General features: G+C 37.8%; 1 protein-coding gene across 2 annotated transcripts in view; it reads right to left on the bottom strand.

Moving 5' to 3' along the window:
- Window positions 1-206: 206 nt before the first annotated feature.
- Window positions 207-27,834, bottom strand: part of AN3 (SSXT family protein) — a 108,007-nt gene continuing 80,379 nt past the window's right edge. For both annotated transcript variants that reach the window (XM_089788204.1, XM_089788207.1), the window contains exons 3-4: window positions 1,135-1,219; window positions 207-1,006 (exon numbers count right to left, since the gene is read on the bottom strand). In XM_089788204.1, the coding sequence (XP_089644330.1) occupies window positions 515-1,006; window positions 1,135-1,219 (577 nt within the window). In that variant the 3' untranslated portion in view covers window positions 207-514. The remainder of the gene's footprint in view (window positions 1,007-1,134; window positions 1,220-27,834) is intronic.

Raw genomic sequence — 27,834 nt, 5'->3', positions numbered from 1 at the left:
AGTGAGACAGGATTAGCTTTGTTACATTTGCCTTCTCTCATTACTAACTAGAGGACCAAAAAAATTAAGGTGTCCTACACAAAGGAAGCATGCATTCACGATTCAATATGACCATTTCGCAACCTAATTCTATTCAACATAACTTGCACCCAATAAGTTGGACTGCATTCTAAATGCTAGGAAAAATAATATTCCCATGCGCAAAATTTATACGAGAAGTGGAGAGCAATTTCATTCAGAGGTCAACTTTAAAGTGATAATGTCATCAGAACAATACTGTCAGCACACATTCTCAATTCACTGTTCTCATGTTGCCATAATTTTACATCAATCGTCACCAAGACTATATTAACTTCTTCTACAAGTTAACCTGTCATGATATCCTATCATTGTTGGAAAATGTCAGAAAATATGTTATGAAAGCTTGTAAACCACCAACACTCTTTTGAAATCAGAATCTCCAAGCTTGCCCAAGGGAAAAGTTAGGAAATGGTACACTGTTCAAAGAATCGAACTAGTTACCTTCTTCTGAGGCTTTCAGGTACGACTGTTCTGACCCATCTGTATTCTGGCCTCCAGCTGAACTCCCTCGCCCATCCCCAGGGCCTGGATGAGCACTCTCTGTTCCACCACCATCATGCTTATTTGCACCACGATCTATACACATGCCTCTATTGGCCTGAATGCCTTCACCAGAGGCCCCAGTCCCACGCGGAAAGTCAGGGAAGCCCACAGATGAGAGAGGCCCATTACCGCCCAGGTTCGCGTCACCATGCAATATGTGCAAACCATTGCTTCCTCCAGAACTTATACCAAGATGACTGTGAAGAGATTGTTGTTGTTGTTGCTGCTGCTGCTGCTGGGCTTGATGCAGAGCAGCCATCGGTTGCTGGGCATATAACATGGAAGATCTAGCTGCCATCAGAGACTGAGGAGTGACTTGCTGATGTGCTTGCTGGTGCTGCATGAAATGCCCACCAGACTGCACAACTGCATTAGGAGTAATCTGGACGAAGACAATTAACAGATATAATTCTTTTTTTAAGGATAAATAATACACGAATGAAAATCAACAAGCATGATGAACTGAAAGATACTGAAAGCAATAGATAGTCTCTTCTCCTCAAGTCAAACCTGAGCATGTGCAGCAGGAACTTGAGGCTGAGAATCAGCAATAGCAGCTAGATACATCAAGTTCTGTTGGAGTTTTGCTTGGTACCTGCACATAGGATATAAATTCTCAGGAAAGAAAAAGGTCTAAACAATGCTTATTAAATTTGGTAGTAAGCTTCTCAAACTAAAAGCATCTGACATGCCGAAAATCAGGAATCAAGAACTTGTTAATGCACATTCTTAATTTATTTTCAAAGAAGTGCACAGAATTTCTGCAGAGAAGTGTATCTTTCTATATTATCCTTTTTGCAATAGTAGCTTGCCTTTGCAAAGGTAAATCCTATGTACCCCAGACACATGTCCCTTTTAATTTGTTACCTCGTCCCTCACAAGAAATATTTTTGGGGTGCAAAAATATATACAAAACATTACCCCACCATTTGCTATGTGTAAGAAAAATAAGAAGTGCATCAAAATAAATAGGGATCAAGAAGCAGCAAGGGAAGACTGCAGGCCTAGACATCCCCCAACCATCCCAGGAATGGCTAGCCATCCCCTACAGCTCAGACTTTGAAAAAACTAATTTAGAATAGAAAAATATAAAAAATGCCAAAAAGAGGTGTGGGAGCCTCACACGTTCCCACACACACTTTACATTTTACAGCAACATTAAATCTAAAACAAAGAACTAAAACACCTAAAAACAAATAATCATTTTGCCATTTCGCATGTTGTGAGAAGACGAACAAAGGAGAACAGTGGTGAAAAGAAACAAGAACAGCAGTGAGAAGAAAACAAGAACCCATCAAAACTACATTGGTTGATATAAATTCATTATCCAGTGTTACATTTCGACAAAACATGTTTGCATTTTTTTACCATTCAAAGTTTCAGACAGCAAGGAATCTTTTTTTTTTAATTTTGTGTTTGCACTTGGAGCTGTGTTTTCAGTGTTTGAAAAAAGTAATAAAATACAAACAGCAGCAAAGCTAGTAAAGCCCAAAGGTAATGAAATTCAGATTCAACAAACAGTTCACAGAGGTACCAGGTGTTCTTCTGGGTGTGCAAGTGTTGCATATTTAATGGGTTCAAATAATCCATTTGAAAGCCCTATAATCCTTGTCAATATTGAGATCATTTTCCATGCTTTAGAAACTGGATTCTTTTCATAAAGAAGCAAACAAACTCCCAAGATGATTTCAGACATTTCTCAAAGGGAATGCGTCAAAGAATGCATAATTTCTTATCAACCAGCTAACAAAATGGCATGTACTGAACCTTTAATAAGAGATTAATAGTTGTTGCTGTTTTTTCTGGTTTAGATTGTGTGCCTATTTTTCATCAATGTTTCAGATCACACAAAGTGATCCATCAGCAGGATGATAGAAACCTCATGGAGATAAAGACCATACGAGTGTAGCTAAGAGATTCAATAAACAGACCATAGAGGTGCCGGGGCTTCTTCTGGGTGTGCTAAGTGTTTCTGACACTATGGGTTCAAATAATCCATTTATATGCCCTATAACTCTTGTCAGTATTGAAATTATTCCCGATGCTTTGCAAACTGGATTATTTTAATAAATGACCAAAGCAATCCCCAAGATGATTTCAAACTTTTCTCAAAGGGAATATGTCAAAGAATGTATGGTTTCTTATAGATCGTCCAGAAAAATGGCATGTACTGAACCTTTCACAAATTAATAGTTGCATTTGTTTCTGGTTTAGATTGTGCGAAAACTTTTTGCATCAACATTTTGGATCACTCTCTGATCCATCATCATTTGAATGCCCTCTAATCCTTGTCAATATTAAAATTATCCTCCATGCTTCACAAAATGCAATCTTTTTATAAAGGAACAAGGAACAAAGGAATTACCAACATGATTTCCCAACATGATTTCGGACATCTCTCAACAGAATGTATGAATTCTTAATTTCTTATCAATCACCTAACAAAACGGCATGTACTGAACCTTTAACAAATTAATAGTGGTCGCTGTTGTTCCTGGTTTGAAAGTGTGATGATGATGGATCATAGTGTGTGATCCAAAACATTGATGCAAAAAAATTACACACAGTCTAAACCAGAAACAACAGCAGCATCTATTATGAATTGTGGAAAACTAATTTCTTTAATTAAATAAATAGTTATATGAATATCAGTAAAATAAGGATAAATTAATATCTTGTTCGAATAGTAGAACCTTACTGTAAGCATCCTTCTTCATGTCGTGTTCAGTTTATTTTCATGAGAGATAGAGTGATTAATTTTGAAGTAAAACTGTTTTTATATATTTAAAAAAAGTAGAGTCCCCAGAAAACCACCACAGCGGAAGATGCCAAAATAAACATTCTACAAGCAGATAGCCAACCCAGTTGGGTTCTCTTGGGACTTTGAATGTGGTGAATTTGATCCACTCACAGCAGATGAAGATGGCCCCATTACACTATACATCCATTAAATTGATTTCATGAAGCCTGTATTAACCTTACTATTTACATGACGACAATTCCACTAAACCTTTATACATACAACTTGAGGTCTGATGCATATGCAACTATGTGCAAGGCTTGTTAACTTCTCCCACCTCTGCTTAACGTTAGGTAGAATGCTTCTCACTCTAGAAATGCAAGGTGGAGCCTTTAATTTGGCCAAGCATGTGTATCAAGGCAGTCATTCGGCTCCCCACTTGCAGCATTAGAGTCCCCATATTTGACCACTATAAAACTAGTACTATGATGGAAAGGATGTATTTGGAATATCCAAATACTATCAACCTTCACCAGTTCCCACATCCTCTCCCCCACTCTAACCTGAATTTAGTGCACTATCTCCAACCATGTGTCATTAGCATTAGTTGCAAAGGCTGTTGTACTTCAATCAACCTCTACATGAGAATGAAGCAACATGCATATATGATCAAGGTTCAAAATCATGCATGAAATGTTTGATGGTTGCAACTAAACATATACACCTCTCACATCAAGTAAACCCAATGTAACCCGGGTGCGTGCACCCAGGTCAAAACCTGGGCGCGCCCGGTGCGGGTGCGTCACGCACCCAAGCACCCCCGCCAACGGCTTTTTCGCAGCTGCACAAGTCGAGCACCCGGGTGGGACGTGGTGCTCGGATGCTTCCCAAGTGCGCGGGTGCACCTCGGGTGCTCACGGGGTGCTTCTCGGTGCTCACAGGGTGCGCCAAGAAGAGGCCCAAAAAAATTTTTAAAAACAATACTTTTTGCTTTTTTTTTTGTTTTTGTTTTTCAAGTATGCTAACCCTAATTGGGTGTGGGTCCCATGTGGTCTATTTGAAGGCTTAATAAGACCAATAGATCTCATTTTCATTTCATCATTTCATTTCACCATTTTGGAGCAGCAAGGAGCTAAGTGAGAAAAAGTGTTTGGAGGAGCTTGTGAGAGATTAGTGGGTGGTTTTGCAAGGGATTGCAAGATCAAGAGGAGCAAGAGGAGCAAGAAAGTTTGATTTGGCAAGTGTTTCCTCAAGTTCAAGCCTTCAAGGTAGGGTTTTTTTTATTTTAATTAGTTTTTTTTGTTTTAAAAATCAATTTATAATTTTTAAATTTAGTATTTAGTATTTCCTATTTAGTTTTACTAAGTTACTTTCAAGTTTCAAGTTTCATTCTTGAATCTTGTTGATAGTTGAATCTTCTTAGTTCTATGATTTTTTATTTTATAATTTATATTAATTTTTAGGTTTTTTCATTGTTCTTAAAATAAAAATATGGCAATATGGCATATGCTGAAACGTATTTAGTAAAATACATTTCAGCATATGCCATATTGCCATATTTTTATTTTAAAAACAATGAAAAATTTTTAAAACTAAAAATTAATATAGTTAATAAAATAAAAAATCATAGAACTAAGAAGATTCAACTATCAACAAGATTCAAGAATGAAACTTGAAACTTGAAAGTAACTTAGTAAAACGTTTCAGCATATGCCATATTGCCATATTTTTATTTAGTATTTACTTTTAGTATTTAGCTTCATTTTTTAGTACTTTAAATTTTTAAATAGTAAATGCTAAAATTAAATAGTAAAATTTTAAGTTTTAAATTATTTTTACTTGGGCTGAAATGTATCATGATTGTGATGTGAATATCAGGATTTAACTGTGTGATTTTGAGTCAAACTCGATGACCCATGTTTCATGAGTAGTGATTCAACATGAATCCATCTCTCATGAGAATAAATGGAACACTTAGCACTCATTGGATCTAGGTGATGCTCACAGGGGTGAAGCACCGGGACTTCCCGGGAGGTCACCCATCCCAGTACTACTCCAGCCTGAGCGCACTTAACTACGGAGTTTCCTCCATAGTTAAACCCAAAGCTTGCAACCCCATTTGCAAAACCTTCACCAAGTGTTGTGCCTTATGAACCATTCATTAGAAAGCCCCTTAAGCTCATCAATTGATAAGTAGGACATGATTTCCACAGCAAGTCAAATTGTGATGTGAATATCAGGATTTAACTGTGTGATTCTGAGTCAAACTCGATGACCCATGTTTCATGAGTAGTGATTCAACATGAATCCATCTCTCATGAGAATAAATGGAACACTTAGCACTCATTGGATCTAGGTGATGCTCACAGGGGTGAAGCACCGGGACTTCCCGGGAGGTCACCCATCCCAGTACTACTCCAGCCTGAGCGCACTTAACTACGGAGTTTCCTCCATAGTTAAACCCAAAGCTTGCAACCCCATTTGCAAAACCTTCACCAAGTGTTGTGCCTTATGAACCATTCATTAGAAAGCCCCTTAAGCTCATCAATTGATAAGTAGGACATGATTTCCACAGCAAGTCAAATTGTGATGTGAATATCAGGATTTAACTGTGTGATTTTGAGTCAAACTCGATGACCCATGTTTCATGAGTAGTGATTCAACATGAATCCATCTCTCATGAGAATAAATGGAACACTTAGCACTCATTGGATCTAGGTGATGCTCACAGGGGTGAAGCACCCATCCCAGTACTACTCCAGCCTGAGCGCACTTAACTACGGAGTTTCCTCCATAGTTAAACCCAAAGCTTGCAACCCCATTTGCAAAACCTTCACCAAGTGTTGTGCCTTATGAACCATTCATTAGAAAGCCCCTTAAGCTCATCAATTGATAAGTAGGACATGATTTCCACAGCAAGTCAAATTGTGATGTGAACATCAGGATTTAACTGTGTGATTTTGAGTCAAACTCGATGACCCATGTTTCATGAGTAGTGATTCAACATGAATCCATCTCTCATGAGAATAAATGGAACACTTAGCACTCATTGGATCTAGGTGATGCTCACAGGGGTGAAGCACCGGGACTTCCCGGGAGGTCACCCATCCCAGTACTACTCCAGCCTGAGCGCGCTTAACTACGGAGTTTCCTCCATAGTTAAACCCAAAGCTTGCAACCCCATTTGCAAAACCTTCACCAAGTGTTGTGCCTTATGAACCATTCATTAGAAAGCCCCTTAAGCTCATCAATTGATAAGTAGGACATGATTTCCACAGCAAGTCAAATTGTGATGTGAACATCAGGATTTAACTGTGTGATTTTGAGTCAAACTCGATGACCCATGTTTCATGAGTAGTGATTCAACATGAATCCATCTCTCATGAGAATAAATGGAACACTTAGCACTCATTGGATCTAGGTGATGCTCACAGGGGTGAAGCACCGGGACTTCCCGGGAGGTCACCCATCCCAGTACTACTCCAGCCTGAGCGCGCTTAACTACGGAGTTTCCTCCATAGTTAAACCCAAAGCTTGCAACCCCATTTGCAAAACCTTCACCAAGTGTTGTGCCTTATGAACCATTCATTAGAAAGCCCCTTAAGCTCATCAATTGATAAGTAGGACATGATTTCCACAGCAAGTCAAATTGTGATGTGAATATCAGGATTTAACTGGGTGATTTTGAATCAAACTCGATGACCCATGTTTCATGAGTAGTGATTCAACATGAATCCATCTCTCATGAGAATAAATGGAACACTTAGCACTCATTGGATCTAGGTGATGCTCACAGGGGTGAAGCACCGGGACTTCCCGGGAGGTCACCCATCCCAGTACTACTCCAGCCTGAGCGCGCTTAACTACGGAGTTTCCTCCATAGTTAAACCCAAAGCTTGCAACCCCATTTGCAAAACCTTCACCAAGTGTTGTGCCTTATGAACCATTCATTAGAAAGCCCCTTAAGCTCATCAATTGATAAGTAGGACATGATTTCCACAGCAAGTCAAATTGTGATGTGAATATCAGGATTTAACTGTGTGATTTTGAGTCAAACTCGATGACCCATGTTTCATGAGTAGTGATTCAACATGAATCCATCTCTCATGAGAATAAATGGAACACTTAGCACTCATTGGATCTAGGTGATGCTCACAGGGGTGAAGCACCAGGACTTCCCGGGAGGTCACCCATCCCAGTACTACTCCAGCCTGAGCGCGCTTAACTACGGAGTTTCCTCCATAGTTAAACCCAAAGCTTGCAACCCCATTTGCAAAACCTTCACCAAGTGTTGTGCCTTATGAACCATTCATTAGAAAGCCCCTTAAGCTCATCAATTGATAAGTAGGACATGATTTCCACAACAAGTCATATTCACATCACAATTTGACTTGCTGTGGAAATCATGTCCTACTTATCAATTGATGAGCTTAAGGGGCTTTCTAATGAATGGTTCATAAGGCACAACACTTGGTGAAGGTTTTGCAAATGGGGTTGCAAGCTTTGGGTTTAACTATGGAGGAAACTCCGTAGTTAAGCGCGCTCAGGCTGGAGTAGTACTGGGATGGGTGACCTCCCGGGAAGTCCCGGTGCTTCACCCCTGTGAGCATCACCTAGATCCAATGAGTGCTAAGTGTTCCATTTATTCTCATGAGAGATGGATTCATGTTGAATCACTACTCATGAAACATGGGTCATCGAGTTTGACTCAAAATCACACAGTTAAATCCTGATATTCACATCACAATTTGACTTGCTGTGGAAATCATGTCCTACTTATCAATTGATGAGCTTAAGGGGCTTTCTAATGAATGGTTCATAAGGCACAACACTTGGTGAAGGTTTTGCAAATGGGGTTGCAAGCTTTCGCGCCTCTAGCGAAGCGTGGTGGGCAGATAGTACCAATCGTCTGTCTTCTTTGTCTGCAACATCACACAGCATAGCCACTACAGCACAAAGCATCACTACAACGACACAGACTATTGCTAAGAAGCTATCAGTCATTGAACAGACTACTACACAGGTATGCTCGCAGCAACTTGCAGATGCACAAGGCATCCATAGTAGCCTACAATCTGTTAAGGATATTGTGACTGATAAATTAAATGCTTTACCACAACCTCCGCCTGCCAAACCACCAAGTAGCTTTCCTAGCTCTCAGGCAGATCATCAAAGGTTGAAAGCCTTACATTCTGGTAAAGCTCTAGTCATCCATGTCCCTCAGCCTAAGCCACAGGAATATGATTCTAAGACTGGGACTTGGAAACAAGTAAACATGGTCTCTCAAGACCCCTATGATCAGCTGTATGCCTTCAACGAGAATGTACCTCCGTACATCAATCTCGACAGCTATGACCCTGTGAAGAATAAAGCAACACTGGATGCACTACGAACCTGGATGGATAATGCCATCTACGCCGCTAACATGACACCAGATCAGGCTATAAGAAAAGGTCTGAATGCCCTTACAGGCATTGCAAGAAGTGCTTGGGACAGTCTCCCAACGGATTACAAAGATGACCTCATCAATGCCGGTGTTACTACTGTTAGTAGTGCTCTCTACAGAATGTTCGTGGGTCAACATGATAATGAGCAGCGTGCAGCACTGAAAAAATTCACAGAGAATAGGATTTGTGATATGAGTAAGTTGGATCAATACTGTAGCGATCAGTACACCAACTTCTATAGATCTGGCCAAACTAATAACAATGTTTGGATGTATAATACGTTCCTTAATGGTTTTCCCTTACAATTGCAATCCTTTTATAGGGAAAAGATTTTGTATAGTATAATGAATACTCCAGATATGAGTATAAATGATGTAACCTTTCCACAGCTTTGTCAATTTATAAAAGAAATCAACAGCGATCTTTGTAGCGAAAAGCAGAATCGCAGAAAGAAGAAAGAGGTACTCCCTTACCTCAAAGCTGGACTCTGTCACTGCCAGTCTACTTCCTATGGCTGTGATAAACATAGATCAAAGTCTAAGACCTTCAAGAAATACAAAGCTCATAGGTCTTATGAAGATAAGCCTAAATTCAGAAAACGAAGGAAAGTGTTCCTGAGAAGAAAAGGCAAGATAAAAAGAAAAGATTTCAAGCCTACCTGCTACATTTGCAAAGGAGAACACTTTGCAAATAAATGCCCAGATCGAGACAAGAAAGGTAAGCGCGTTCGCGCTTTACAATCTGCTAATCTCTTGAATGAACCAGTCTCAATTGTTTCAGATGCCAGTGATTCTGAAGACTTTTGCATTGAAGAAAGCTCGTCAGACAGTGACGAAGATATCATGCAAGTTCGACACTTGCATATTACATCAGAATCTACTGACGAAGAAAGTGATCATTTCTTCTCACCAGATGAAGACAATCAATCAGAAATCTCTTTCTATTGCAATATGTATCACCGAGCTGATCGTCTCACAGACCGACATCGATCCCTCAGTCAAATCAACCCTCAATGGTTGAAATTGACCCCTCAACAGGAGCTTGACAGAATACAAGCTCGCAGCAATCAGTTGCTGAAAAGAAGAGAGGAGTTCATGACTCCCTACCAGTTTGAACAGATAAAGAAAGAATTAGCCTCCTTGGAAGAGCAACGGAATAAACTCCTGTTACGGGAACAAGAAGAGATCTTACCTGCATATGATCCTGATGCTCCAGGTCAAAGTTCCAGATCTAGTTCTCATGGCTACGTGCCTAATGAACAAGGACAACAAGCTTTTGCCAAAGCTTCACGTAAGGAATGGCTATCTCAAAGATTGGCTTTTTTGTATCAAGCAAAAGCCGATATCTTTCGTGAGATCCATCAAATTCAAGCTGAGCTAAAAGAATATGAAGCTAGCAGTAGTTCCTTGACTGCTTTCGACAAATTGCTTCTAGAAAGTGAATTAATTCAGGAACCAATCCCTGAAGAAGCAATAAGTGAACCTGCAGATTCCAGCATTCATCTGCAGTCTACAGAAGAAGAACCGAAGCAAGTGTTCGGTTACCAGAGAGGTATGAAAAATCCTTGCCCAGCATTTCTGTTAACTATTAAACTTTCTGGGTTAAAGCCATATCAGCTATGTGCTCTTTTAGATTCCGGCGCAGACTGTAATCTCGCCCGAAAGGAAGCCTTTCCATTAGATTGTTGGGTTCCCACTTCTACCAGCATACATTCAGTCACCCATTCAAACAATCCAATACGTTTCCAAGCACATATCCCTATCCAGTTTGCTTCGCAAACTTGTGTTGTTACTTTTCTCCAGTTTCCCGTCGACCAATATGACTGCATCATTGGCAGCCATACTTTGCAACAATGGTCGCCCTACACTGTCGGACACCAAGGTACCTTCATCGACTTTCAGTTTGGTCGAGTGTCCCAGATTAATGGAGGAAACTCCGTAGTTAAGCGCGCTCAGGCTGGAGTAGTACTGGGATGGGTGACCTCCCGGGAAGTCCCGGTGCTTCACCCCTGTGAGCATCACCTAGATCCAATGAGTGCTAAGTGTTCCATTTATTCTCATGAGAGATGGATTCATGTTGAATCACTACTCATGAAACATGGGTCATCGAGTTTGACTCAAAATCACACAGTTAAATCCTGATATTCACATCACAATTTGACTTGCTGTGGAAATCATGTCCTTCTTATCAATGTATCATGATCATTTTTATAATTTTATTTTCATTTTTTGAAATGCAGTTTTATAAATGGCTTCTAGATCCAGCCAAAGTGCAGAAGACATGGAAATTAATGAGCCAAGTGCATCTGATTATGAGCCTGAACCTGAGTATAAAGGAAGTGATCATGGTGCTGATATAGTTGGTCAATTTGAGCCTGAGGAAGAGCCTCCTTATGTTGCACCAGGGGTGCCTTCTACTGATTGCCCTTCAGAGATTTTGAGGAAGTATGCTAGGGGTCCTTATGACCCAAAGTCCCCTCTTAAACAGTTTGCTACAAAAATTACACACCTTACACCTTCAAGGGGTGGCACACGCAAATGAAAGTGCAATATATGTGGAGCAGAATGGTTTGGCAGCATTACAAGAGTTAATTCACACCTTTTTTGGAGTGGCTATGGTGTGAACCCATGCATGTTCTTATCAAATCCTGAGAACGTCAGATACAGAATTGAAGTGAATAAACTATGGAGCATTCCTGATGATAGTGTTGTTCCAGTGCCTAGATCTTTGTCTGCTAGGCAACAGGTACAGCATATACAGCAATTACAGGGGCAGCGAGATACATCTACTCGTATCTTGCATCAAAGAGCAGGGACTGTGTCACCTACACCATCATTCTCCTCACCTACACAGAGTTGAGCAAGGGAAAGCAGTAGGGGGAAACGAAAAGCAACAACAAGTCGTACTGATAGTAACCCCATTGCTCATTTATTTAACATGCATGCAAAGGACCAGTTAGATGATGTTGTTCGTGATTTCTTCTTTGCCAATGGCATCTCTACACATGTGGCTCGATCTCCCTATTTTGTGAGGATGATGACCATGGCAGTGAATGAGGGAGAGCCATCATATGTGCCACCAGGTGACCACAAGTTGAGGACTACAGTGTTGGATAGAGCCTATGACAAGGTTGGGATCTTGATGGAGCAAATGAAAGCATGTTGGATGGAGTCAAGTTGCAGCATTATCGTGGATGGGTGGATGGACATTAGTCATCATCCACTCATCAACATTATGGTTACATGCACGGAGGGCCCATATTTTTTGAAGGCAGTTGATTGTTCAGGGCATCGTAAAGATGTTGATTTTCAGTTTCATGTGCTTAGGGAAGCCATTGAGAAGGTTGGACCACAAAATGTGGTCCAAGTTGTGACAGATGCAGCACATGTGTGCAAAGCTGCAAAGAGGCTTGTTGAGGCAGCTTATAGGCATATTTGGTGGACTCCATGTTGTGTGTATGCCATGAACAATGCACTCAAAGACATAAGGAAAATAGAGTGGATTAGAAAGGTGGTTAATGATGGGAGAGAGGTGCAGATGTTTATCTGCAATCACCATACATCACATGCACTTTTCAGGAGCTTCGCAAAGAAGCAATTCCTGAAACCAGTTGAGACCAGGTATGCATCATATTATATTCTCTTCGAGAGAATGATTGAGTTGCAAGAGCCATTGCAACTCATGGTTATGACACAAGAATGGAATCGATGGCCTGAGTCCAGAACAAAGCAGGGGAAGAGGGTAAAGGAGACCGTGAAAAGTGATCAGTTTTGGAGTGATGCAAAATACACAGTCTCCATCATTACTCCAGTGTTTCAGGTGATCAGGTATGGAGATGCAAATTCACCTAGCCCTGGAGAGGTTTATGAGTGCATTGATTCCAATGCTTGGGCAGATGAGGGTTGTTGTGTGTGAGAGAGACCCCACTCTAGCATTCTATACGGAGCACATTGAACCTATCATTCACTGCAGGTGGGAGAAGTTGAGCACTCCTTTGCACATGGCTGCCTATGCATTGAACCCGAAGTGGTACATACCTAGGCCTGGTAGAGTCACAGCACTTCGGGATGATGAGGTGAAGAATGGGTTCTTTCGATGCATTGCCAAAATGTATGATACTGAGACTGCTAGTGAGATTCACACCGAGTGGTCTGAATTTGCTAGTTTTTTAGGTAATCCTTAAATCTTGATTCAGTGCTTTAAACTCTTTATAATTATAAGTTCTTTTAATATTTAATAATTAATTGTTACTTTACTTATAAGTTATAACTTTATTTAAGTTATTTATAATTTTAATATTATGTTGTAAACTTTAAAACTTGTAACTTGTAGGATACTCGGATATTGCAAAGGTGGATCTCAAAACCATGGCACAAAAGAATCCCATTTTGTGGTGGAAATGTCATGGGTCACAAAAGTTAAAGATCACCTCACTAGCCATTCGACTGCTTTCTCAGGTTTGTAATACTAATAACTAATTCCAGCCCTTTACAATCTTAACTTGAAGAGTTTTACCTTGCTGATTTTAATTTATGATTCATTGATTCAATAATTATTAATCATCGATTTACCATTTATCATTTGTTACAAATTGTATGAACATTTGTTTGTAACTTGTAAATTGTAACTTTCAACTTTGTTATCTCAGGTGTCTAGCTCCTCAACTGCAGAGAGGAATTGGTCCACCTATAGCTTCATTCACTCTGTTAAGAGGAACAAACTTACCTCTAAGAGAGCGGAGAAGCTGGTTGTTGTACATGGTCACTTGCAGCTCAAAGATCACAAGACATGCGAGTACAAGGAGAGCCCTGCAACACGATGGGATGTGGAGCCAGAGGATCCAGCTCAGATTGATGAGGATGCCGATGCAAAAGCCAATGTAGGGCTAGTTGGTGTTCCTTTAGAGGATCAGGATCTTACCCAGGAGGAGTCTAGTAGTTCCAGTGATGAGGACTTCGGCATAGGGGATGATTAGAGAGCACTTGAGAATCATCCATTCTCATTATTGGCATTTTGTCATTTTGTTGATTATACTCACTTTGATATGGCTATGATACATTATTATTATTTCATTGTTTCATGCTATTCAGCTCATTTGTCATCATGAGCATCTTTATGATATATGATATTCATAAAATCATTTTTGAACAATAAATTTTGAATCTTGCATCTTAAACTAAGTTAATTTGTCAAATGGTCATTAGTAATAGTAATGGTTATGAAATTTCAAGTTTCAAGTTTGAAATTATGGTTTGTGAATCACATTTTAATTTTCTCTATTCATTGTAGTCAACTATATTTGATATGTTAATGTTACATTGTTATATATTATATAATATATTGAAGTATCATTTCATAAGTAGCATTTTCAATCATATATATTAATAATATTATATATATACTATGCAACACCCTCCCCCCACTCCCTCTCCTCCCCCCCCCCGAACCCCCCCTTCGCTCCCCCACCGTCCCCTTGCCATCCCCAAATTGAGGCTATTTTTTTCCCGCACCCGAAACTTGTCTCGACGTCCCCCCGCACCGCCGCACCGGGGTAAAACTTAGTTGATTTGATTAATTCTTCCCATGCCCTTCAACAATTTGATCATGGCATGCACATAAGAGCTCTGAAAAATGTGTTTATAGGCAGATTTAACCAACTTTGCAATTACCCTACACACAAGCCACATCTATCATGACCTACACCACACTTAAAAGGCCAACTTCCTTGAATGTGCATATGTATGTATATACAATTAAAATTTACTATTAATATAGTTAAATTTATATCTTGATATATCTATATTTTTACAACCGAACACAACCATAATAAGCCTAGGGTAAAAATTATAAACTTTGGCTATGGACATAGCCAAACAAGATCTAGGGTCAATAAATGAGAGACCCCTAATTCTATAGGCCAAGGTGAGACATATGATAGCATAAGATTATGACAAGTGTCTTAATCTTATGATATAAAGTGATAACTTATCCACTAAAGTTAGCAAAGTGACAACTATCCACTTAAAGTGGGAAGAGTTTTTTGTGTTCCCTATGTAAACTTAAGTAATACGTGATTAGGACCTAGGTGATGAATTTGTTGGCTAGAACACCCTTTTCACACAAGCACCCCCATCATGTAACTTGGGGGAAACATGCAAAGATCTAAGGTTGTTGGATCCCAACTACTAGGCCACGTTAGGCACTCATGTAAATGCTAAGTAATCGAATCGGCCCCCTAAGCCCATCAACTCTAGAAACGAAACGATTCAGAGTCGAAATCTGGTCTGAATCCCTATGGGCACGAACACGGTACATTATTTTGACATGTAAATCATTTCAAGTTGTTTGCAGTCGTTTTTGGTCGTATTTCGAGCTGATGGGGTGATTTGCAGGAAACTCCAAGTAGATTCGAGCCTAGGTTTGACTTTTCAAATGAGGAAAACCTAATTTTTGTTTCGCGCATCTGCTTTTCCTCATTTTCTTCTTCCCATGGCTGCTTTCTCTTCTTCACACCTGCATTTGCTTTCATGTTTGCGGCTGGGTTTGCTTTCATGTTTGCTTTCACGGCTGCAAAGGCTCAGTTTGCAAAGGTAGCATGATGGTTTGCAAAGGTAGAAGACACCATTTGACTTTGCAACAGAGGCTGCAACAACCTAGAGGTATTTTCCTTCATTTTTTTTTATAGTTTTGTAAAATTGTACGCGATTAAACACAATTCATCCATTTCAATAGTTTTGTTAAAATCAAAACTATATTAAAACACAAAATGTAGGTAGTTATATGCATATTAAAATATTTAAATGATGCATATGCATTAATATTGTATTCAATTTTGATTAATATTTTTTAGTATATTACTATATAGTATTATTATATAATAAATACTAAATATTATATAAATGAAACTAGTTTATATTATTATATTCTTATATATAATTTTGAAATTTTATAATATAAATAATAATTTTAAAATAAAGAATAGGCAAGAGCCTACAACACACGGTAAATTGTGAGCCTTTTATCAAAGAGGTCTTAGGTTCGAATCTACCCGTGCTTAATAAAATAATAATTAATAACAATACATAATAATTAGTCTTGGCTTCGGCCTCTTACCGATCAGAAAAATTTAAAATGATATACTTAAGAGGTTAGCTAATTGTTGTGTCTAGTGGAGAGTTCAAAAATAGTATCTTATAGAATGCAAATACTTTATTAAGTAAAATTATTTAAATTTAACTGAATTTTTATATAATTTTAAAAGAAAATCTCAGTCATTTCTGACTAAATTGTTGGGTGGTATTTGTATAGCAGCTATTTAAATCTACTATGGCAAACACCATAGATGTGAGTATCTACTAGAAAAAATCGCGATTTTTTGGGGCCAACGATTTAGTCGCCCCAAAAATCGTGATTTTTTTGCAGTTCAAAAAAATCACAGATTAATAGGCGATTAATCGCCTAAAAATTGCGATTTCTTGGAAAAAAATCGCCTACGCCCGGCAATCACATAAAGTGACAAAAAAACATATTTTTTTCATTCGGTTTTTAAATTGCTTAGGGCATTTGGAGAGGAGAGGATAGAGGAGTTCTTGGCAGGCAAGAGGAGGAATGGAGTGCATTTGGAGGCCTTTTGATTCGATTTCTTCATTACTAGGTAAGTGATTTGAATCTTTGTTTTTTATTTTTGCAGGAGATTGTATTCTTTTTTCTTGCATGTAAATGGATAAAAATACATTCCTAATTAGTTAGGAATGCATTTGATGAATGTAAGCAAGATTAAATGCATTCATTTGCACTTTTTTCCATTCTAGATCGAATTTATGTTAGAAATTTGCACTTTTTTGAAAAATTTGAAACCCTAGCAGCTAGTTTGTTTGAATGTTATTTAGATTTCAATTTAGTGGCGTTGTTATTGGAATGTTGCTTGAATTCTTTGTTTAACTGTTAACTTTGATCTTGTTATAATTTATTTATAGTTTTTTTTTTTTAATTTGTATGCGTAAGGCAACCCGCAGCAGTTTTAAATGGCAGACAAATGGCCATTGACTCCATGCCCTTCAGGCTACATTGGCACCAAGCCAAAGAATGCGAGAGATCAAGCATGGAAATATGCCTATGAAGCACTCGATGAACCAACCAAGGTGATTTGCATTCGATGTGAAAAAGTAATTTCCGAGGGCATTTACCGGTTCAAATATCACATCGCAGGGATCTCAAAACATGATACAAATCCTTGTGAGAGTACAACAGAAGAAATAAAAAGGTTTGCAAATGCCTTGCTCGCAGCTGGAGAGCAAAAAAAATTGCAAAGAGAGCGGAATAAATTGCATGTCAGGGCAGCCATAGCAGAGACCCAGGGCAGTTTCGTTGATGTTCAGGAGGAGGCAGCCATTAAGAGCATGGCTGGCTCTTATCGTGGGCCACGTGTCTGCAAACATGGTGGTTTTTCTTTCACGAGTTCCGCTCCCACTCCCACTCCTACACCTCCTAGCACTTCCGCACCATCAGGATCAGCAAGTGCTTTTGGGATAGGGAGCTATTTTGTGCTAAGGCACACACCTAGTGCACAACCTTCATTAGAGGCCACTAGATGGAATAAGGAGGTCCATGACCAGGTCGACAATGCACTAGCAGATTTCTAGGTTTTCAACAACCTTCCTATTAGTGTTGTTGACAGTCCCTATTGGGAGGCTTTGGCCACAAGGTTGACAGTTGCAGGAAAGGGGTACAAGTCCCCTTCTCATTTTGTGTTGGGTGGCAGGTAAGCGAATAATTTTATTACACTCAATTTCCTTTTAATTTTTAACTTTTTACTTAATTCTAAATTTTAATTAATTTATCTAGAAATTAGAATGTTGATTACTAAAGTCTAAATCAATTTAAAATTACTAAGAATCTAAGACATAACTAAATTTTGTTTTTGTAGGCTTATTGGAACTATTATTGAAAGGGCCAAAGAATTTGATGAGGAACAGAAACAAGAATGGACAAAATTTGGTTGCACCATTCTTTCTGACAGGTGGACGAATGGGAAGAGCAGGACCATAACTAATTTTTTGGCCTGCTATAATGATAATGTGGTGTTCCTGAAATCAATCGATGCCTCCAGCAAGGTAAAAAATGCTCAGACATTGGCATTGATGTTGGAGAACATGGTCTTATAGATTGGCATTGAAAATGTGGTTCAATTCATCACAGACAATGCTGTTGCATATGTATCACTAGGTAAACTGTAATTTTATGTTACATGTGCATTGTGAATTTCACAAGAAGAATTTTTAATAGTTTGATATTTTTGAAAAGTTGGAAACTAATTAGTATTTGCTTTTACAATTGGCAGGAAAACTCCTACAACAGAGGCACCCCACTCTCTCTTAGACCCGTGTGCAGCACATGTCCTTGACCTTCTTTTGGAGGACATGGGCAAACTTGAGTGGGTCACTCCAATTGTGGAGGATGCAAGGCAGGTGATAAAATACATATACAATCACCCATGGGTCCTTAGCCTGATGAGAGAGCACACTTATGGCAAAGAAATTGTCAAGCCTACCGTCACAAGGTTTGCAACGATTTTCTTGACATTGCAAAGCATTCTCGATAATTTGGTTTCTTTGAAGCAAATGTTTGTTTCCAAAAAATGGCTTGATTCCACATTTTCAAAGAAGAGTGAAGGAGAGAATGTTGTGCGGATTGTGTTTGATAAATATTTTGCAAATAAGGCTGATGAAATAGTAAAGGTAACTACAAAATTTTAAGTTTTAGTTTACACTTTACAACTTTATAACATACTAAGTCTGTAACTCAAGTAAATAATAATTTTGTAACTTGTCAACTAATTTCAAATTTATATTGCAGGTGTCTGAGCCTTTAGTAAAAGTTTTGCGTTTGATTGATGGAGACCAAACGCCAATGGGTGAACTATATGAGGCCATGGACAAGGCCAAAGAATCTGTCAAAAATTACTACAAGGGGGAAAGCATCAAATATGAACCCATTTGGCAGATCATTGATAGAAGGTGGAATAATCAGCTCCACCAACCCATTCATGCAACAGGATATTTCCTCAACCCACGTTTTAGGTATACCATAAGCTCATTCTTACTCAAATTTAAGTTAACGAAGACTTGAGTTCATTTTGCTTTCATAAGGTGTTGGGTGTGTACTAAAATTGCAAGACTTATTTGTTTTTGGTTTTTGGTTTTAGGGCTGATGGTACATATGCAGACCCTGATGGTACATATGCAGATCCTGATGGAGAGGTCATCAGAGGCCTAAGTGAGTGCATCCAAAAGATGGTAACCAGCGAGGAAACAAGAGATAAAATCATCGCTAAGCAGGAGATCTTCACTTGAGCAGGGGGCAAGGTGTTCTCCACTCCTCTCTGCAAGAGAGCAAGGCTTACACAAACCTCAGGTAATACATTTGCAAACTTTTGAATCTCAAATGCTCAATTAACATTTATGTTTCACTTTTTGTTGTCTATTAGTATTTTATAACTTGTACAATTTTTGTGATGCAATGGCTTGGTGGACCACTTGGGGTGCAAGCACTCCAAATCTTGCAAAATTTGCTCTCATAATCCTATCACAGCCTTGCAGCACATCACATTGTGAGCACAACTGGAGTTTGTTTGAGGCCATCCACAAAAAAAAGAGAAACGAGTTGTCCCAAAAGAGGATGAATGACATGGTCTATGTGCAATATAATCTTAAATTGTGCATGAAAAGGGCACAACAAGATCCTCCTGAGCCAATCGATTTGGATGAGATAGATCCTTATTATGATTGGACAGCACAGGAGCAGGCTCCTTTATTTACACAGGAGGACATCTCCAATTTGGAGAGGGAGGCCACAGAGGAGGCTGCGGAGGAGGAAGGCGGTGGAACTGGATATGACATCGATTTGGATGACATCGACGAGGGCGATGATGAGGATGATGACATTGAGCTTACTGCAGAGGACCTTGACATCTTGCGTGCAGCGAATGTGGAGCTACCAACATCTAGTTCTATAGCTACACCATCTCCTGCATTGGCACAGACATAGGCCCAGACACTGCGAGGTTCTAGTTCTAGAGCTTTACCCTCTCCCGCACTCGCTAGTAAAGCGACTGGGCAGAGGAAGATATAGTCTTGTATTTGACATTTGTACTTATTTGTAGTCATGTTGATGTGCTTATTTGAACTCTTTACATTTGACACTTTATTTATGAGAATACAACTTCTCATGTGTTGTGAACTTGTTAGTTGTTAGTAATTTACAACTTGTCACTACTTACTTGTTAGTAATTTACCGATTAATAACTCTTTTTGCATTGATATATATCTAAACATGATTGTTTCTTATGTATTGTTAGTAATTAAGTCATTAGATGCAAAAAAAACATTGAATTCTGTAAAAAAATCGCATTTTTTTATTAAAATTTAGTGATTTTTGAGTTCCCGATTTTTTTCCCCGATTTTTTGCCGATTTTTTCCGATTTTTCCTGATTAAACTTTTTGAGGCCTAGGCAATTAATCTCCTCAGGCGATTTTTACATCAATGGCAAACACTACTACATTCAATGTCGATCAAGCTTCACCACTGTGGAGGCATGTGAAAATATTAGAGCATGTTTCAGGTGCAAGGACATGTATTTGGATATGTCATGGATGTGATGTGAAGTATACAAGTTCCTACTGTAGACACCTAAAAAACCTTTAGAAAATAAAGTATTTTTATTTTCTAAAAAATTCCTGATGACATCATCATTTATTAATTAATTAATTATTTTATTTATTTATTTATTTTTATGCCATTAAATCCCTTTATCTTAATTAAAAATATTTAATTAAGGAATCCCTCCCAAAAATGTTTAAATCTTATTTAAACATTATTTCCTTATTTATTAATTATTTAATTAATAAATTGACCAAAAATCTTAAAATAAATAAAAAATTTATTTTTTGCCCAAAACTTGGCCAATTTCCTTATGACCAATAACCTCTTCCAAAATCTTCTAATCCTTCTTTAATTTCGATTAAAGGCTAATCCCATCATTTCCTACCCCTAATCCCAACTCAAAATATTTAATTAAGATTAAATATTAATCCTCATGTTTATTAAAAAAGTTTTAATAAATATCTCTTCAACCCAAACCCTTGAAATAAATAAAACTTTATTTATTTCCTAAAAATCTAATTTATCCTCATCCTAAGAAGTTCTAGACTCTTCTAGAAAGTCTTCATCCTCATCCTAGGAAATTCTAGACTATTCTAGAAAGTCTTTATCCTCATCCAAAGCCTAGACTCTTCTAGAAGATGTCTTTAACCCTAATCCTAATCCCCTCCTAACCTTGTCACATTCCCTAAACATGGGTTAAGACTTACTAACCCAAGCCAAAGTTAACAAATATCTCCTCCTTCACCCACCCTCATTAAATGCCATCCACTTGCCTATCCCTAAGCTAATCCTAAACCATCCTAATCCATCCTCTAATCATTTGCACAAGCCTAAACAAGCTTAAAACCTTCCTAATCAAGTCCAAGTCGAAATTGCTCTCATCACCCTCAAAATATCTCAACCATAAAACTTTATGAAGTCCATTAGGTCATAAATGACTCTTACAAGCCCTTTTATTGCTCTTACAAGTCATTATGAGGGTCTTTATGAAGATTTTATCCCTTGAGCCTCCTTTGTTGACTCATCCTTCCCCTTTCCTTCATCCTCTCACCATGTGACATGTGTCACTCCTTGATTGGCTATAAGGAAGCACAATCCATGTGCTCTCTTCTCATGCAATCCGAGCCCTCCATGAGCTTTTTCCCATCCTTGCATCTTAGCCCTCAATCCCTCAAGCCTCTTGCCTATAAATTGGATCCTTCCCCTTTGCAAAATAACACAATCCATGAAGTAAAGTTATAATGCTATTTTGAGAGCCAAATCCATACTAAAGCCATCTATCCACACCAAAAATCCACAATCATCCATTGAAGCCTTTGGAAGCATATTGAGCATACATCTTATCCATTTAGATAAAGCCACTCAACAAGAGAGCTTCTCATTGAGAGAGCCCATTAATGGCTCATATTTTCAATTGAGAGCTCATCTTAGTCTATCTTGAAGTTTATGAATTTTGTTTAGTTTGTAAAAGCTTTATTTAAATTTGGTTTCTATTAGCATACTAACATTGCTCATATACACCTATAACCAAATGAAAGCACATTTCTATGAAATTCTTGGAAAGGGAATCTAATTTTGTCCAGGAAAAGATAAAGTATGTATACCAGCTTCTAAAGTAGCAGCATATATTAAGGAGCAAGAGGAAGCAGACGAAAGGGTTGGAAGTAGGATGGGGCATCCATTGCTTAAAGGAAGGGGCTGACAGAAGTCACATGCTTCATCATCTCATAGTCATACACCTATTGCTGCTCCTGATAGTGTCGTAGAAAGCCATCCATTTATGAGGAGAAATGAAAATGAGGCTGGTAATCCGAAGAGAGCAAGAGTACCATTAGAGATGGCATTTAATAATGGTGCTAGAGATATTGCTAATGAAACCATTGCTAGGTGCCTCTATGAGAACGATTTATCATTCAATGTTGTTAGATCAACCTATTGGCAAGAAATAGTAAGAAAAATAAATGAAGCTCCAAAGGGGTACACAAGCCCAGGTTATGAGAAGGTTTTATTGCCAAAGGAGGTCAAACATATAGACTTCATTAGCTCCTATTAAGGCCTCATGGAAAGAAACAGGTGTCTCCATTATTTCTTATGGGTGGAAGGATGCAAAACATAGACCCTTAATTAATGTGATTGCAAAGTCCCCTAAAGGGGCAATGTTTCTAGAAGTTGTTGATTGTGAGGGCCAAGTGAAGGATGCCAATTTATTGTTCTTCTCATACAATGCATTAATGAAGTAGGTCCTCAAAATGTTGTCCAAGTTGTAATGGACAATGCAAAGAATTGTAGAGCAATTGGTATGTTAGTTAAGACACAATTCCCACATATATTTTGGACACCTTGTGTTTTGCATTCACTCAACCTCATTATATAGAAGTTGGGTACTAAAATAACTTGGATTAAACAAGTGTATGATGAAGCTCAATATATCTAAATGTTCATAACAAACCACCACTTCTCGCAAGCTAATTTTAGATCATTCTCGCAATTGAAGCTATTAAAGGTAATTCAAAATCCAAATACTTCATCTCAATGTTTTACTTCAATGATTTATTTTAGTAAAATTATATATATATATATATATATATGCACATTCTTTATTTTTAATTACTTGTTTTTTATTTTCAAATAGGTTGCTGAGACTAGATTTGCATCGAATACTATTGTCTTGAGATGGCTGGTGAATGTTCGAGAGGCACTTTCTGCTATTATCAGCCAACAATGGACCATATGGAGGCAGTCCAGCATTGACATGGCAATAATTATCAGGCAAAGGATTTTGGAAGATGCTTGGTGGGATCATGTAGCATACCTTCTTAGTTTCACAAAGCCCATCCTAGCTATGATACGCTTTACTGACATGGATAAGCCATGCTTGGGGGAGGTTTATGGTGGAATAGACTCAATGATTGAAAATATGAGATCCATCATAAATGCCAAAGAGCAAGACCCTGAAGAAACCTTCTTTAAAGAGGTGCAATCAATATTTTTTAGTGATGAAACAAAATGACCACCCCACTCCATCTTCTTGCCTTTGCATTGAGTCCCAAATATTATAGCGAAGAGATTCTTGCTTTGCCAACAAGGATGCCACCATATCGTGATGCAGAAGTAGGTGAAGGATTCAAGAAAGCTATTGCTAAACTCTTCCCTGTTATTGAATGGAAGATGCAGTTACAAGTGAATTTGCTGATTTTGTATCATCCACTGGTCATAGTCCTGCTGCTATTTGTGACAAGTATAGGAAGGATGCTCACTCTTGGTGATACCTCAATTGCCACAAATCACCAAACCTCCAAACTCTAGCAATCAAAGTTTTATCACAAGTAAGCGTATAAATTTGTATACTCTCTAAATCTGGTTGTCATTTTGATATTAACAAACTCATTTGATTTACTTAAATTTTAGATACTCCAATGAGATATTCCTTTTCTTCATTAGGTTGCTAGATCATCTTCAGCCAAACAAAATTGGATTACATACTGCTTCATCCATTCAGTGAAGCCCAATCGGTTGGCATCAAGCAAAGCTAAGGATTTAGTCTATGTGCATTCAAACTTGGGCCTTCTTACTCACAAAAATGACGAGTACAAGGAAGGGGCAGCAAAGTTTTGGGATGTAGAACCGGAGCATACTGACTTGGATTTTTCTATTGCTGCACAAACATTACCAATTGAGGATTTAAGTAGTCAGCATACTTTTAGTGCAAGTACTAGTGAGATTCAATTATCTTATGTCAATGTTGATGACAATCTTGATAGTGATGATGACCCATATGGTTCTGATTAGTGAGCTGATCAGTGATTTCTAGTATTATTTCTATTGCAAACAATAACTATATTTCATGACACTAGCTCGATCTTTTTTGATATCGAAAACTGAATTTCAAATTAAATACTTATGTTTCAAAATCTGAAATTTATAATGGTTTTGTTTAGCTGCTAGCATATGTGTTGCTATTTGAATTCTAAATTTAATTTGTTTTTTATATTGGTATGTTTTCTAGCAGCACACACACACACATATATATATATAGATTTTTTTGCATATATATGTGGACGTACCTGTACCAGTACCCGTACCCAACACCTAAAACAATGTGTCGTACCAATATTTCATACCCACGTACTCATACCTGTTTCTGTACCCAATTCGGCTACTTAGTGTAAATGCAATGCAATCTCTCACAAATGGAGAAAAGAATAAAACTCAATGGGACAAAACTCCTTCCCAAATGATCAATGAGAATATGAAATTCACGGATCCCGTGTAAGGGATCAAGAGAGAATAAGAGAGACCATGTAGCCCCCCTCAATTGTTACATCCCAATTTTTGACCTAATTTGAAATATAGCCGTTGAGGTTCACATGAAGTCAATTAGCAGTTTAATTTGTTATAATCTAGCAAAAGGGTAAGATAGTCGTTATGATTTCAAGTGAAGATAACATGTTAGTTAGTTAACCATTGTGATTATTCATAATTAAATAATTTATTATGATAATATAATTTAACAGTGGAGAATTTCCTTGTGGGAGGCATGTCAAAGGGGTGGAAGCATTGTCAGAAAAAAATTAGGCAAGAGCATCACCATCACTGAGCAAATGGGTTGAGGACCTAGCAACTTGAAAACAGGATACATCTATGAGACCCGCATGAGCTATTTTAATAAAGAATTTAATTAAAATAATTGAATTATAAAACGAACCTCAAGGATGTTAAATAATCTTTCATCATATTATCATAATAGATATATCTATATACAAGCATATAGATATAAAAATGAATTGCACCGTTATAATAATTTATTTGAGTGTTGTCACCTCATTAATATATTTACATGTGCTTATATAAATAATAATATTCAAAATATAATAATATTCGAATTTTAATCTTCTAAATTTATTCTTTCCATTCTTGCTTTTAACCGATTAACACTTGGCATCATAAATCAATATAATATTTTGCAATTTGAATTATCTTATAATGTTTCCAACTTCCAACCCTTTTTATTTTATTTTCCCTCTCTTCTTCTAATCGATTCAATGCTTGGAATTCGAATTGACATATATTATAACCAGCGGAAGCCAAGAAGGCACGACCTTCCTTTTCATTTAGCCGTGAATGAAGTCCGGTACTTTATATATATATTAATTGTCTGCCTTGCTGTGTAAAGAATTCAAAACCTGGCATTTCCCCCTTCCTTCTTTTCTTTCTATGCTCTCCTATCTCTGTCTATTGTGTTTCTTACTAAGCCAAGTTGGACATTCACAACCGAAAATCTTCCAACATTACTCACCTCGATTTCTGATTTTTATTTTTCCTTTAATACTGCCGGCGACTGAAGTCTGGGAATAAGTCTCAAGTTAATGGGTGAATAGGAGTTCCGGCCAGGGCAAGAAGAGCCACATTCTATTCACAAGTCCCAGCTCTTGTTTTTACTTTCTTTCTCTTTCAAGGATAAGCCCGACTGCAGTCGGATTTCTCATTCCAAGAGTGGAAACCATAGACACATTGTAATTCATGATTCGTTTTTTTTACTGAGTTTAATATCTATCTTCAGCCAATACATAATGATAGGGTTGAGAATAAATTAAACTTGTTTTTTTCAAATCCTTTCCCCCTAATTGAGTATCCATCCATAGCTGGCTAGGCATGTTAAATAGAAATCAATTTTATAATATTAGTTGTTTGTATTCTGAAATGTATATGAGATCATTCACCGAGTATCACTGAGTATATATCATTTATGAATTCATTTGGCAATTGCATCAAACATGACTGATTACATAAATCCATATCAATGCACATGCTTTTATAAATTTTCCGAACATTTTCAGAATACTTTTAGCACCAAGGAATTCACCGGCAAGATGCCAATGAATTAGTGAAGAGGTGTAAAACAAGATCAGAATACTTATAGATTCTCTAACACCTAGGATTCACCAGCGATGAAGCCATGGAAATGGTGAAGAAGTGTAAATAATAACAGGATGATCATAATCTTTCAGGCACCTAGGATTCACCCAGCATAGAAGCCATACAATGATGAAGAGGTGAAGTTAACTTGCAAGAACCAATAATGAAATCAAATTCGAATATCTAAATAATGAATAATTAATAGCTCATGCATGATCTCGTTTATTTTAATTTCGTGCTATCAAGTCGAGAGATGTGTCTAGCTACCAGGATGCTCAGCTGATGACAAGGTGACCCCTGTTTATTCCGAGTAGGGAGGGTCTTTCTCGTTGGAGATTGTGTGGGAAAATAAACTTTGGTCCGAGGTTGGAGGGTTAAGCCCCTAACAATGTTTCACCTCTCCCCAAGTTGTCGGACGTACATCAGAGAAAGATAAGCTATACATTCAATTGTTTATCAAAAACAGGTATGATCACATTTATGATATATATGCAAGAAGGTAAGATTAATTGAGTTATTTCATCATTACAAATATTTTACACCTAGATGCAAGGGATAGATTTATGGAGTGATTTTCATGAATATCGAATATGAGCATATTTTCTAATCTTGAGTTACTGTCGTAGTTAAGTAATCAGAAGGAAAGGAATCTGAAGCCCTAATTGATTCAGTGACAACTGGAACCCTAATTTAATCAGTGGTATCGAAAGCCCTATTTGAATCAGTGGTATCAAAAGCCCTAAATGATCCAACGATAATCGATGCCCTAATTGATACAGTGGTATGTGATGCCCTAATTTTAAATATAGTGGTATTTAATCGTAATCATCATTTGATTTTGAGATAGCGGTTTTTAGATGGTAGTCGTCATGTGATATTGTTATAGTGGTATTGTGGACTAACTCGAGTGGTTGCAAATGCATTGATGGTGTTTTCAGCATCTTCTTTAAGAAATTTTGTTTAACTGTTTTTAACCGTCAATCCCTTTCATATGAACGAAACTGATTTAACTGACTTCCTATGAAGATGAAGTGATAACTATATTTCTTTGAGTATGTTAGTTGTTAATTAAGACCCGGGAAAATGGGATGTTACATCAATGTAGAAAATGCACCAATGGTAAATGGTCAAAACGGAATGTAGAAGATGGTTCACAATCATTCCACAATGTTTCTCCCCTTAGGAAGAAAGAAAACCGAAGGTGTATGTATGACATTGCCCATTTGTAGAGGGAAGATGTAGGAAGAAATCTCAAACTATATGGAGCCTTGGAAGTTGCTCAAGCATCCCCATGTCCATGGTTGAAAGCTGCCCTTTCCAAATCAAGCTTTCTAGGACACACAGTTGAGAGATAAATCCAAGCTCTAGTGAAGATAAATGAACAACAAGATGCAAAGACTTGAAGATTTCCTTCGAAGAAAAAGATGCCTACGCCAATTGTTGTTC

This window comes from Cupressus sempervirens, chromosome 6 (genome assembly GCF_028749045.1).
Source record: "Cupressus sempervirens isolate cs-2001-9-10 chromosome 6, ASM2874904v1, whole genome shotgun sequence".
Taxonomy (NCBI): Eukaryota; Viridiplantae; Streptophyta; class Pinopsida; order Cupressales; family Cupressaceae; genus Cupressus; species Cupressus sempervirens.
Note: the sequence above shows the minus strand (reverse complement) of the source record. Positions and strands in the feature narration are given on the sequence as shown.